Here is a 15,065-nt window from a genome sequence, read left to right on the forward strand (position 1 = left end):
GGTCCAACCCACTGTGCCACCACACCCCCCTCCTTTTAATATCATACAGCAAAATTATCTCAGTGAACTAATCATTTAACAAAGCGCCTACAAGAGGCAGGAAGTAGCGCAGGGATTAAGGCTGTCACTTTGCTCCCTAAAAGTCCAGATTCAAATACCGCTTCTGTTGAAGTGCCCTTGATGAAGGTGTTTAATTATGCCAAACAAATAGTTAAAATGCCCTGCTTTATAAATAGGAAAATGATTGCACAGTTTACTCTCTAACATTGTTATTTGCTTTGCGAAAGGGAGTCACCTAAATTCATAATAATAATAATAATAATAGTAACAATAATAATAAGGCTAGATTGGAAAGAAAGAGAGAAAGCAAGCTGAGGGGAAGCGAGGAGATCTGAAAGCCTATTCTGAGCACGTAAGGAGGTGGTCTGTCTGTACCTTGCGACAAGAAGGGCTCGACCGCTGACACCTCGAAACAGTCGATGACACTGTCTCCCTGACGCAGTACAGAAACAGCCATGAGCGGACCACACATGAACTCAATTCAAAGTTCCTTTATTTGACGATCACTGGCATATCACATGGTTGGATTTAGGCGAAATGCCAATATATGTTTAAGCCCAAGGTCTTTTTGGTTTTTAGCCATAAGGTAAACAGTCACGCACGTATCATTTCTATCAGCAAAAACCTGTAGAATGTCCTGCTCTTGGGGTGTGTGCTATGGAAACATGGCACGCATGCAAAAGCAGTTTTTCCTGAGAAATCGTTGTTCTAAATGTTTACACCTATCGTTAGCTGGAAATGTGAGCCCATAGTTTTTACCAGCAGTGAGCATTTTACTATGTCAGTGCATATATTTTACATCACACCCTTACGAAAATGACTGTCTATGTTTCATGGATTCTACTGAAACCTTCAGGCAAAATGTGGAATTTTTATTATCCTTACGGATTATTTCGTTCCACTGCCTTTCAGTTATGTGTCAGCTTAGAGATTCTGGCTGAAAATCTCAGAACTTTAGAAGAGAAGCTGATGGACCCTTACCTTCCCTGACAGTACCAGCAGGCCGGAATCCGGGTCAAACAACGGGATCAGACTCCTGAGAAAGAGAAATTTATTTGATGTTAGAACGGCAAGGCCACCAGATGGGGTGCACCACTCAAAAAAGTACACATTGGAGCTCTCTCCTTTGCAAGCCCCTAATGTTGAAGGGCAATGTGTATATGTGTGTGAAGGGGAATTTATTCAGAGGAGGGTCCTATATTTAAAGCTGAGGACCCTAAGGTGTTATGTCACTACTCCACTTTGAGAAATGTCAAATTTCTCACTCTTTTTGCAGCATCGGTGCTTGGTTGCTTGTTTGATCCAAAACCCCAATGGACTCACCAAACATCCATCTGAATCTTCAGGGTGTTGATACAGGAGCAATAAATCACTTCCCTTATCGCACATGTGGATATTCTGAGATAAGGTTAATGCTTGACAAATATTCCCAGCACTTTTATTGTTATTTGCTTTTAATAAAAGGTCCCTGTTGTGAGGTAACCTTCTTTTTTGAGGGTGTGGGGCGGAACGTTTGGACACGCTTGCCTTCCAGATGCTCATCATCACAAGAAAGAGAAAACAAAACCAGGGAAGGAATGTAAATGTTTCTCCCTGCGCCTGGCGTTGCCAGAGCGCAGCTAAAGCTGGAACGTAAACGACAGCCCCTGCACAGCAGATCTGGTTGGGGGCGTTGAATTTGCACTTTTCTTTCCCGGCAACAGCAAACTCGCTGTCCCAGCAGGTGTGAATAAAGAGAAAACCCTAAAAAAGTTACACGTGTACTTGTAAACTTCGGAAGGAGATTCACGAACTGCCGCTGCATTCCCCTTTCTCAAAACCTAAGAGCCTCTACAGCTGGGAGGCTGAGTGTGTGACTGTGTGTGTTTGTCTGTGCGTATCTGGGGGTTTTCCGTGGTGCCGAAGTTAACGTGAAATGGAACCGGTTATGGACCGAACATGCAGTGTCACACTTTGGGCAGCCACACACTGGCATGAACGTGGTGAAGCCACAGAGAGGGTAAAAGTCGCTGTCTGTCAGATGGGAGGCACAGGCTAGAGGTCTGGGACGGACGAAAACACACAGAGCTCAGAGTCAGCAGTGAAGTCAGAGCCGGATGAGTCTATCATCTGTCATCAGTCACGTTCTAAACATTCCATGTTTGAAAATACACGGTAGGAGGCGAGGAATCATGTCCCCCAAGAAAGGGAGAATGAGACGACATCAACACCCTCAGTATTTACTGCTTGACCTTCCGGATTATGGTCTCCCCCCGGAAATGCCGATCAGGTGCACCAGAAGGGTGAGCATGCTCCCCGCTGAGCGGTGAAGGTCCTGGGACAGCACGAGAAGTTTGAGCTCCAATATCACGCCTCCATTGTGTCTTGATGGCGGAGCTGTGTTTCCGCACATGCGAGTAAAGACGTCCATCAGTCAAGCAGGCTGTACACTGACTACTTCAATCCCTAGTGAACACTAGAGCGCTTAATCACATCGCTAGTGCAAAGTCAGACATGCTTTTGTTGCTAAAACTTTCAGTTTATGGAGGCTGCTGTTGTTCCAAGGGTGGAGGATACTGTGTTGCCCATAACTGGGTGGCGCTTGTGGAAACCCCATAGCAGCCCGCCTTACCCCATTCTCTACCACCCAGAGTATGGGGTATTCTTGGTCTGAGCAAGTTCCTGTCAGCCCTCCCGCCGATTCGGTCCACTCCCAGCCTCTTGGATCTCTGAGGAGTGGACACGCTCTGCAAGCTGGTCTGCGTGTTCCCACATCAAATCCGGCCTGCAGGGAATCACAGCTCACCTCCATTCCCACAGGCTCCTATAGCCTCTTTATCTCATTAAAGCACAAACACACAAAATAAAAACAACACCTCTGATATACACACACACGCACGGTCTAGCCAGATATTTTAAAAGAACGCCAAAACTAAGGCAGCTTTTCTACTGCAGTCATGAATGGGACACAGATGAGCCAGCGGCCCCTTTCGTGTGTGAATGTGTGAATCTGTAGAACAATGAAGGTACGAGGGCCCCACATTGGAGCTTAGCACCGTAGCCTGTGCCGCTTCACTGCAAGCTGCAGTGTCTCACTTATCTCCTCTAAAGCTGTCAGGCCACTACAGGCTTGCTCCCTGGAGGAAGTCATTACACCGAACACACTGACACGCACGCACACCCGGTGCACCTGTTTACAAGAGAACACGCAACCATGCCCAGGGAAGCGAACACACAGCACACATACTTACACCCCACCCGTGATGCCCAGAACTGTGTACTGTGGACACCCTCAGTGGCCTGCATTCACCTTCCTCATAAGCAGCTGCTCTTTTGGCAAATATGAACAGTGGGAGGGAGAGGAAATTAACAGCTGGATGAGTTCATTGGGGAGAACGTGATTCACCGTCCACCATCCATGTTCCTTCATAAGATCACCGACCGCCCAGCACGTAGGAGGAGAGTGGGAGGGGCAGCGGCGCTGACCCTGAAATCAGGCAGATAGGTTAGATGGGCTCCAGAAGGGAAGTGTAGAAAGATGGAATGCTGAGGTGCGGGGAGGGGGGACTGAGCAGGTGCACGGAGGGAGCAGGATGAGCAGATTTTACAAAGGATGGGCTGACAGCGTGACCTAAAGCATTAGAGAACTACTGTGGGTCCAAAACAGGCTTCATTTTAACTCAGCAAGTCAGAGCATTCCAGTTTCTCACAAAATCACTGCTTCTACACTGGTCCCAAAAAGCGGAACAGCCTGGATTTCGTTTATACATGGTTGTTGTGTCTCCTGTACTCAAAATTTGTTCTTAGAAGAAAATGTTCTGCATATCTTATCAATTTTTTTTATACATGGTTATGACAGGGGGGCACCGTGGCGCAGTGAGTTGGACCGGGTCCTGCTCTCCGGTGGGTTTGGAGTTCGAGTCCCACCTCAGGTGCCTTGCGACAGACTGGCGTCCCGTCCTGGGTGTGTCCCCTCCCCCTCCAGCCTTACGCCCTGAGTTGCTGGGTAGGCTCCGGTTCCCTGTGACCCCGTCTGGGACAAGCGGTTCAGAAAATGTGTGTGTGGGGTTATGACATCTTCCTAAAATACGTTGCACAGAGTTTTCACTTACGGTACATCATAAAATAAGTCTCTTTCATAGTTTTCAAAAAGAAAACTTTCTGCTAAAAATCCTTTGAGAGGAACTACATGCAGATCACACACACACATTGTCTGAACCGCTTGTCTCATACGAGGTCGCGGAGAGCTGGAGCCTAAACCGGCAAAACAGGGCGGAAGGCCAGAGGGGGAGGGGACACACCCAGGACGGGACGCCAGTCCATCGCAAGGCACTCCAAGCGGGACTCGAACCCCAGACTGACCGGAGAGCAGGACCCAGCCCATCCCACTGCACCACTGCGCCTCCCTCTGCAGATTATACCTTCTGAGGAAATTTATAACTGAATGAGTACTTGTCAAGCACAATATGTGAGGGACTAAGCAGAGGGATCCAGGTTATAACTTCTTTTCTATCCAAGTAAATATTAAAACACATGGTGTTTGGGGGACAACCGTGTTCAGGGGAGAGAACGGCACGGTTATTCCACAACTCCTTCCATCCAGCGGTCCTTGAATTATCCTTAAAATAATCTCCAGCCCATGACAGGAAAAGTCATCACTGTTGGATATACTTACATCATCACGATCCCATGATTCCCTGGTAGAAATTACTAGAACGTTAGCAAGAGGCCAGGAGCGTGTCAGCAGTCACAAGTGAATGAGAGCCAGTTGGAGTGTGTGTGGGCACTCAAATGTGAATGTCAGTTTGGTTCAGCAGTGTAGAAATGAGCTGTGATCAGCGCTGAGAGATACCCAGCAGGGAATGAAGTGGAGCAGAAAGACTGACTGGCAGGCAGATGAGAGACACGATGCAAGTGGGTAGGAGGAAAGATGCCTCCAGCTGATTATAGCTGCTGAAAAACTGTTGGGGGAAATGCAGAGGGAAGATGGTGGGCGGGGTTGGGGATCCAGAGGACCTGACTGGACAAAGTGAGCAGGAGCTGTACGAAACCAACGCGAGAAGCGCCAGATTGTTCTTACTCCAAGTAGCGGGGATTGCGGTACACCCCCCCCCGCCAGGCACAAACACACTCACTCAGCAAGGCTTTGGTTTGAGGGTATGTGTGCCTATGCATCATACGCCACTCCCCTGCAATCTCCAAGTCTTCAAACCTCAGACATCCAGGTACGCTTTAACCAAGCAGCCCACATCTTAGACAGAATCTATAAATGCTCTTTTCCTGAGTTCTCCATAACTGCTGAAGAGCAGAAGCACAAGACAATGTGCTTCGACCTGCTCTGAACTCTCATGTGAGCTTGTGCAACGTAGGCGGTGCTAACGGCAGGTCTTGCGCGTGTCCCGTGTCATCCCAGGGCACGTAAACCAGAGTTAAGCAGCGATGAGCTCATTGTTCTGGGCAGCCTTACGGTTTCACAATAATTCAGTAATTAGGACTAAAAAGCTGTGTGGAATACTTAAAGAAAAAAATGGGATCCATTATTCTTCCTCTTCTTTATCTCTGCAATAGGGTGTGTGTCGATTGCCGCCGTTCACACTGTACGTTAGTTGCAGCCAAATATCACGGAGACATTCCTGCTGGAAACGCACCTCCTTCTCACCGAAACATCCTCATTGGCGGTTCATGAGCTCCTCAGGAGCACCGTCAGCTTGTGTCCACAGCAGGGCCATGAACCCCCATCCCAACACCCTGCTCCTCAAACACCTTTGAAGAAACACTGAGGTTCCACAGCATCGCTGACTTCACGTCCTCAACGAACAAGGACGGCGTAAGAGCCTCAAAAAGCTGCTAGACCGGTTCCCAGCCTGGTTTTGCGGCAGGATTTCAAGGTCAGCCACAAACAAGGCAAATGATGCATGAAACTATTAGAACTCCTAAATTTCTCGATTAAAGGGAAAAACATGAAAATCTCCCCAATCGCTTTATTGAAGTAACTACAGAGGCAAACAAGTGAATCGGGGCTTTTCAACGATCAAAAAGTCAAAACAGAGACCTGAAAGCGATCTGGAAGCGACCAGGTTCTGTAGGCGTGTTGAATCTTAAGCGACGACGTCTAAGTGTTTCCCCTTCGAGAACTGCATTAAACACAGTGCTGAATACAGCTCGGAGGTGCAAAACAACAGCGATTTTGCATTTGTTATCACTGCCTAAATCCGTCCCGTTAAATCCACAGCTCGGTGACACTTTTGCTGCCAACTGGTCACATGCAGTGACTGGCAAACGTTTTGATGGGTTTACATTGTGCTCAGAGGTATGTTAGGAGTGCGTCGCCTTGAAGGTTTCCAAAGCTCCTCACGGCGGTTCGGAAGCATGCGGTGAGATGTTCGCTGCAGCAGCGCTAAGCTGTGAGCTCAGCAGGATGGGGCTGCAGCTCTTGTGTTTGGCAGCACGGCAGATTAACTCGCACAGCAACGTGAAACGCTACAGGTGTCGGCTCCCACCTCCCCGGGAGCTACTCTGATCTAAAAGGAATTACCTGGGACGGGATAAAGGGCAGGACTGCTACCTAGAGTCCAGCTGTGGAGCCTCTGTCCCTGGCAGCAGCATGTTTGAGGGGGTGCCAAGTGGACCCTGCTCAGGTGGCTGATCGTGCTGCGATTCCATGGCGGGATGAGTTTTAATTAAGACGATCGCAGGCTCCATGCCAAGCGATACCTAAAGCCACGTTGAAAGGAAGCTTCATTCATCTGACCCACAGGCAGAGACATGGAGACACACACAGCGCAGACAGCCACTGCAGGATCAACAGGTACTTTACTGGAAACCGAGTTCAAGGGGATACAGATCTCAGTCAGGTTGGGAAACACATTTGTTGTAACTGCAAAAATACCAGGGGTTCGAGTTCAGACTTGACTCTGACTGAACCTGTTACTCGCGTTGTCGTCCCTGGCTTCTGCACTGCCATGTGTCTGTCACCTGTACTGACACCCGGTTCCAGCATACCCACGGAAACACAGAGGTGACAGCAGCTCAACAAGATGGACTGAACGATGTTCTGCAACATCGAGCCACAACATGTAGCTTGACGGTTGCCTTCCAGGGACCGGCGTCTGGTGGCACAGGTTCTGATGGGTATCACCAGCAGATGAGAAATTCAAACTTCTTACACAATCTAACAAATTTATCACAACTGCATGAGCTATGAGTTGAGCCAGTCAAATGCATGCATCCCCACACACACTTAAACTTATTAATTAGTAAGAAAGACAACTTCACCAGCATTCCCCTCAGAACACACACACACACACACACACACACACACACACACACACACATAACCGCTTGTCCCGAGTGGGGTCACAGCCAGCCGGAGCCTACCAGCTAACACAGGGTGCAAGGCTGAAGGGGGAGGGGACACATCCAGGACGTGATGCCAGTCCATCGCAAGGCACCCCAAGTAGGGCTCGAACCCCAGACCCGCTACACAGTGGGCACCAGCCAAACCCCCCCACACACACACACACACACACACACACACACACACACAGAGCTAAGAACATTATTATCTGAACAAGACATCTGTGTGCACCTCAAACACATACCAACACACAATCCCACCAGTACACTCAGTGCTAATTGCCATGTTCCTCACCTTTACCCTTTCTTAGTATGACAGCAGGAGGATGGGTCAGATTTACAGGTCATGCTGACTTCTACAGGACGCCGAAGAACTGGGCAAATGAGGAATTTGTGTGATGCAGACTCTCATGCATAGTGGAGGACTGCAAGGGGGGTTCAATGATGTGTAGGTGTTGAGTGAAGCAGGCCGGTTGAGGTCACTTCAGGTGATCACTGTGATCATGGTACCAAAAATCCCTGCTCAATAAAAGATCAAAGGACTTGGTGTTGGACCAGCGGCCTGGCAGGGATCTCGAGTGATGACATCACCGGTGATGGATCGTTCCCTGTTGGTGCTCAGATACAGAGATGCGGCTGCCTTGTATCACGGTCCCCTCACACTGCTGCTGGGGTTCTTGCTAGCCGTGTACTGAGTCATATGGAGTGGCTGATGCCAAATACTAAGGACAGCTTACGAAACTTTCTACGAGTTATCGGGGACTCGAGACGAACTACATTTTGCTTCTGCTGGAGTGTTAACATGTAGCAGAGCCCTGCTTTTGTCTTTACGTAGCTTTGTCTCCAAGATACAGACAAAATCTGCTTTGCCCGCATGGCTCTAAGTTGCGAAGTGGCGTGTGTTGCTTTTCTGCCGAGCCCGCGACTCCCCTGAACCAGAGGGCACCAGGGGATGTATCAGCCACCATCTCCAGATGGGACTGGGCCAATCTTCAACAGGGCAAATTCCTCTCCCTCTGAGACATGTGGCGGCCAGTGTGGACAGATGGGCGGTGAAGTGAGCAGAAGCGCTCCACCGAACAGCTGAGGGGATGTTTTCTGTGAACACACACACGCAAATAAACAAACAGCCACGCACATTTAGCGATACATACAAACACTTAAAGACACACAAACATACACAGCACACAGGCACAATTACAAACACACAAAATGACAGGCACAAACACACAGACGCGATCATGAGTCACATTCAGGCAGTGTTCATAGATCACTTGCTGTTAAAATGCACATCACTGGGAGATTTGCACTAAGCCTGTAATAAATACCAAATAAATTTGAGCTCTTCGGGGGCAGAGGTATAGGTTGTGCTCTGGACATCATCTTATCTCTCCTATTTCAGCCCATAAATCCCTCCACATAAAGGAGAGGGAACAGGAGGAGTGAAGGTGAGCTACATGCTGAAAGGGCCAGAGGAGCAGCTTGTGCGCACGAAAGGAAGCAATCAGACAGAAAACAACCGCATGCATTTAGCAAATGGACTGTATACTACCACAATCCTATGCTCAGCAAAGAGACACACCGCAAATCTGCGTGAAGCCTACAGAAAGACCACAGGCCTATGGTTAGGAACCAGACAGATCTGAGAGTTAACTGTGACAAAATCTGGTGTGTACATGTTATTTCTGGTGTGTCTCACTCACACAACCAGAAACAGAAACCTCCATCCATCCATCCATCCATCCATCCATCCATCCATCGTCAAGAACCGCTTGTCCCAAGGGGGGTCGCGGCAAGCTGAAGCCGTACCCAGCAACACAGGAGACAAGGCTGAAGGCGGAGGGGACACACCCAGGATGGGACACCAGTCCATCGCAAAGCACCCTAAGCAGGGCTCAAACCCCCGACCCTCCACACAGCGGGCACCAGCTGATCCCGCTGCGCCAGAAACAGAAACAAAACACCAATAAGAGGAGCTAATAAATTAACTGCACTGTAGTTAATTGTCAAGAATATGCAAAAGCAGGACAGCCAACAAAAGCCATGTCTGACCACCTCGTAGCTTTGAACTAAACTTAAACAGAAGTACACGCTGTGCTCCTTGCAGCGCTGATTCATTCTGCTAAAACATGATTGCACAACGCCTTTTGGGCCACAACAGGCCAACTCTGATTTACAGCCCCCGTGGTCATTGCTTTCAGCGTTGATTTCAGTGTTTTTTTTGGTCAGTGCGTGTTGTGGGAAAGCATGTGTAGTACCGCCTATGAGTACGTGCACGTGCTGATGCGTGTGTGCAAGTGTCGATGGTAGTAACACATTTAAACTACGCAGAACACAGAAAAATAAATAGGTAGGTAAAATGAAATACAGTGCGTACAATGCAATATGTATTATATTAAAACTATTTAAAAAAAACTACGTCAATGAGTTGAATAGTTCATCGAAATCTTGGACCAAAAATATGACAGTTGGCGGTACATTAAAAATGATAGCGATACATAGGCGGTCTACAACTTAAGCGCAGAAATCCTGAACACACAGCTCCCCCAACACTGCTATTTGATGTGAAGAATAACAAGAAGTACAGAGTCCTGTGGATGTGCGAATGTGTGTTCATTTACAGTAGGGCCAGTGAGCATTTTAAAGTCCCCACATGGTCAGGAGCCAGTCCAGGATGGGGACAGTGGGCTGGTTATAGAGAAGGCCACAATGGCAGACAGCCCACCGCAGCCCCATAACAATGGAGAGAGCAGAACTGGAGTCAGAACGGCACCCTAAAAGGTAGCCAAGCATCCGCGGTAAAAGCAGAGGGAAACACAACTCCCGTTTCCAGCATTGGGTCAAGACAGCCCAACTGTTCTCTGCCTTAAAATGGATATGTTCTCTCCCTTTAAGATCTATCACCATAATGAGCATCGTTTATTTGTCTAGCTTTGAACAGCGCGGTTTTCATAGCTGACAATTTCACAGTTTCATTTATATAACTTAGCCGGACTACATCTTCCTTTTCTTTCCACTTCTTTTCCAGGAGCTTGAATCTGCAACCTCTTGATCTCTGGTCCAAATCTTCCCAAGTGACACTCCATCTTGTTCTCCTTCTTGGTCTCCACCACCTGTTCTCTCTCACGACATACCTTCTCATTGTCCTCCCCTCCTTCATCCTCTCCTTCCAGCCTTCCCCTCTTTTCCTCTTGCTGAGGTCAGATTTCCACATCCATGCTCTTATCTCCAGCTCTTACCACTGGCTTACAACCAAGCTCTAAGGAAGGCTTATATCAGCCTGGGGGTTGGAGCTGCTTCCAGCCATTACTGGGCAAACGAACGTCTTTGCATATTTACTATGGGCCAAAATATCCTCTGCTCACCATCTTGTCCTGGGTCCACGTCAACATAACTCCACCATCAATTCAGACTGCTGTTCCCTTGCACAAACCACCACTGCAGACTCACAGGGGCACACATATGAGCTTCTTACCTCCTTATTGTACCCTTTCAGGCTTGAAGTCAACACTGAAGATCATTTACATTACACATTTTTAACTTGGAGCAACACAGACACAGGTGGTTTCATATCTAACATGGTGCCTTAAGTTGGGTGTGAAAGGTCAACTGGGGGGAATTTGTGTGGACAGTGATCTTGGTGCCACAAAGAGATATGGCTAATATGTGCATATTGTGATAACATAAGACTGAAAACTTTCTCGAAGACATACCTCTACATTTTTGTCGTTGCTGTATGAGGGTACTTGATACCACAATTCCACAGCCTTATGTCGCAGCAGCTTACAGCACAGTTTCCAGGTTAAGGTCTCCTTTGATTTTTGCACGGCCATCCTGAGGATGGCCGTTTGAGCCACCGTGGTGCTGTGCAGTAAAACACAGCCTTCAGCTGACAGCCAATGCCCACAACGGCAATTTCAGGGGTAGCCCTTTTCACAGGGCTTTTCAAATATAGCTGGGATCCCTTTTCAGCAGCTTGTGTGGTAGCCAGTTTAGTAGAGAAGTAAACAAAGCCTTTTCACAGCGAAGGGGTGGCAGATATTGGAAAAAAATGCCTGCTGCCTGTTCTCTGATGGCATCAGCTGACATCAACCCATATGACTCCCTGCATCCTTCATGGCCATTGTTTGGTGGGGAATATTCTGACATTAGGTTACTTCTGCTAATTGAATCGAGTCTTGAGACGTGCAGCCTTGCATTTCTTGAGCTGTTAGACAGGAGATAGCAGTAACAAAACAGCACATAAATGGACAGGGAAGGACAGAGAAAACCCAACAAGAAAAGTCTGGCTCAAATTAATAAGCCCCACAGTAGCTGCCACAGTAAAAAGTGAGTGGATGGGATTGGAAAGGGAAAGCAGAACCTAAGATAAACTGAGCTTCCATCTAGAGAGTTTGTCTCCGGTAACATCTCTGTGACCCTTGTTGTAATTCAGATGGTAATGTCTTACTAACAGCAGCCTTAACGGTAAATTTTATATGCCAATTACACTGTCCGATGCTAAACGTACTTGACCCTTAGAGCCATAAATTCTTCTGTTGTATCAAGTTTTATCACTTTGAGAGTGGACTTCAAGGGTTTTCATAGTGCGTCTGGATGAAAAGTGTCAATATTTGACTTACATATAGTTATTTTACTCTAGTAATCGTAGTAGCATTGTGAGAATGCATGGTTTGTAAAACGAACAGGTACCCTTACAAACACTTTTGATTCATATTTTAAAAGGACCAGTGATTTTTCTAAGGTTGGCCCAAAGGCAAAGGGGGGAATGAGGGAACACTGAGAGATTTGGCACAGCACCACCCGCTCTACCAAGAACCCCCACACGCTATCCTGGTTCCCCCTGCAGGGTTCTATCTTTCTCAGCCACTGAGAATGACCCCATACCCAACATCGTACCTTCACAACCCCTTTGGGCACACTTTTAACGGTCAAGGGATCTCAGGACAAGCCTCCTCTCATCATGTCAAACTATGAAAACATGGTCCTTCTTTAGCTTCCAGTTGCACAAAGTACTGCTTTATCTGAGCATCATCAGCATCTGAATGCAATGCAGGAAGGATGCATTGAAGACCACCACTATAAATACAGTCACAGAGGCTCACATGAAAAACATGCGTAATGCTGCATATCTGTATGAGGCCAGAGGCCTACAGCTGTTCTTGTAGAACCAAGTTCAATGGGAACCCGCCTGACCCATCACATCACACGTCACAACTTCTATATAGAAAGGAAAGGCAGTGGTCAAGCTCTAAAGAGTCATGCCTGGCTCTTTTTTGGGGTGAGTTGTTGCACACAGACGTGTCTGAAGACACCTTCTTTGGGCAGCAGGAGAAGAAGATATAGGAGGGGACATGGGATTGGTAACTGCAGTTTAAAAATGCTAATAAGCCTAAATACCCAATCAGCCCATATCCAACAGCTGCCATGGGATGACTCAGTTTGCAAAGCAGCCCAGGTGGAAACTTCATTATCAGAGCTGCTTCTATAAATATCCACTGGACCTGCATTTAAATGGGGAGACCTGTGATCCACTGGGGGGGGCAGTGAGAAGCAGGGAGAAGGCCTGGTCAATTGAGCCATGGCACACTGTCATCCCCAGAGGGGGCAATCTAAAAGACAGAGTTTGGAGAGGCACATAAAACACAAGAAGCTGGGGAGAATGAGACATGGCACGAAGAAACAGGGAGGGACGGAGAAGACGACAATGTTTCAGAGACGGGTGAGTCAGGGAGAGACGGAGAATAGTGTTCAGAGGATATGTAAACTTTACCTCACTAGCCAGAGCGCTGGACCAGAACCAGCACTCTGTTTTACTGGTTCCCCTGGGCAACGGTACAGCAGGCCAAATTCCACCGCTCTGTTTCTTTATTACGCCAAAATGATTAGGAAAATAATTGCGTAGACAGCTCTGAGAACAAGGTTATTCCAGCAACTGTGACACTACACTCAAAGAACTTACGGCTCCCGCGGTATTCTCGGTACCAATCTCCACACCCCAATAACTGCTCCCACATGTATGCCAAAGTGTTTAGGCATTTCAGTTGCCCAAAAAAATTAGCAAAAATGAGACAGAAACCCTCAAGCAAAGCCCTGTCTGCCGTAAAACTGAGGTCTTACCAGGGTCATCTCCTCCTAAGAGCCTCAGCATGATTTCCGTAAACAGCTCCTCTCAGCAGTTCTTACCGTGGTACACAATACAGTACAGATCCTTGGGAAAAGGGGGGGGGGGGGGGTGAAAGAACCAAAGGCAAGGGAGACAGAGGGCAAGGTGACCCAGCAAGTGCTATGTGTTTAAACTCCAAAGTACTGGAGTTCTTCTTCCACAACACACATTTTAAACACCTCAAAAGCAGAATTTGTCTACAACAGGCTCCATCTACGGCCTCTACTGCACATAGTTGCCGCCAGAAACCTTGACCTACACAATGACAACCTGTGAACTACTAGGACCTTAAAAATGCTTCTGTCTCCATGAGGCAAGATGGGTCACAGCAAAACTTTCCCACACTGACAAGTTCTCCAGTGTGGATGATAACTGTCATGTTTATAACCACCCATATTACTTAATCAGTTTTTATGGGATTGCAACAGCTGATGATGATGATAGATGATGATATTTACAATGGTTATGACAGCCCCACTAAAACAAGTGCAATGAACGACCACAAATCTTTACAAAAGTGCTTGGTCTTTTCAAAATCCACTGACTGGGGTAGGATTCTGGAAGGGCTAAATCCACTGAGCTTTCCTGAACAGTGTGTCCACAAACAGCTGTGATATTTTTATATACTGCTTTATATAATGCTTTTGTCACAAAATCTAGTCTTTATTAAAGCAATTGCTACAACTGGACATGTTATTCAAGGTAAGTGTCTTGTCATAGCGATTCCTCTCTTCCTTGATGCGATCCTAAAACCTTTTGGCAGCAAGTTCAAATTTCTGAATAACTGCCTCGGGGTATCATGACTTTAACCACATGAGGTTGCAAGCTAGTATCTGTCTTTCTGTTTCCCCATGTAATCTCTGGCACAGTGGGTCATCCTGCAGCAAAAGGCATTCTTGTAAGAAAATGTACTCTCCACCAACCTTGGGTCAAAGGAGGCACTCAGCATAGGGCATTAGGGGGATGTGCTCTGGTGGTAAGTGACCACGGTAATGGGAGAACCACACAGTGTTAAAAGAATGTTTCATGATAATCTGCACAGATGAATTATTCATTCAATAAAATTAGGTGTTGGGTTAGGGTTAGGGTGTTAGGGTTATTTTAAAAGACCGTGGCTTCACCCTCTTGTTGTCATGACCATTTACCATAGCTGCAATGAGCTGAGTGACTTTAAATGGGGTCAGGCAGCACAAGAGTTTTAAAATCCAGACATGCTCACTCCACAATCTACCCAGACAGCATAAAGGTCAATCCTGGGCATGACACTGGAGTCTCTGAGGAGACCTCTCTCTATTGCGCACATTTCTTTTTGAGAGGGTTCAGAGCCCCTGGACAATGCAACCCAAACACTGCTATGTGGCTGCACCTGTTGCACTTGTCAACTTAAGAGGGGAGGGAGGATCCCAGTGTGAATATGGGGGCAGGTTTGTTAAGTTCAGGAGCTTTACAAAATGAAATGTTCAAGCAGGAGACACCGAACATGCTTTAGTATTAACACAGGGAA

The 15,065-nt window shown here is 47.3% G+C and overlaps 1 protein-coding gene across 2 annotated transcripts in view; it reads right to left on the reverse strand.

Annotated features, from left to right (window-relative positions):
* Positions 1–15,065, reverse strand: part of coro7 (coronin 7) — a 107,645-nt gene that overhangs the window by 11,858 nt on the left and 80,722 nt on the right. For both annotated transcript variants that reach the window (XM_029250435.1, XM_029250436.1), the window contains 2 exons: positions 1,042–1,096; positions 436–493 (listed from right to left, as the gene is read on the reverse strand). In XM_029250435.1, coding sequence (XP_029106268.1) covers positions 436–493; positions 1,042–1,096 — 113 coding nt within the window. The remainder of the gene's footprint in view (positions 1–435; positions 494–1,041; positions 1,097–15,065) is intronic.

The sequence above is a fragment of the Scleropages formosus genome, chromosome 3 (assembly GCF_900964775.1).
Source record: "Scleropages formosus chromosome 3, fSclFor1.1, whole genome shotgun sequence".
Classification (NCBI taxonomy): Eukaryota; Metazoa; Chordata; class Actinopteri; order Osteoglossiformes; family Osteoglossidae; genus Scleropages; species Scleropages formosus.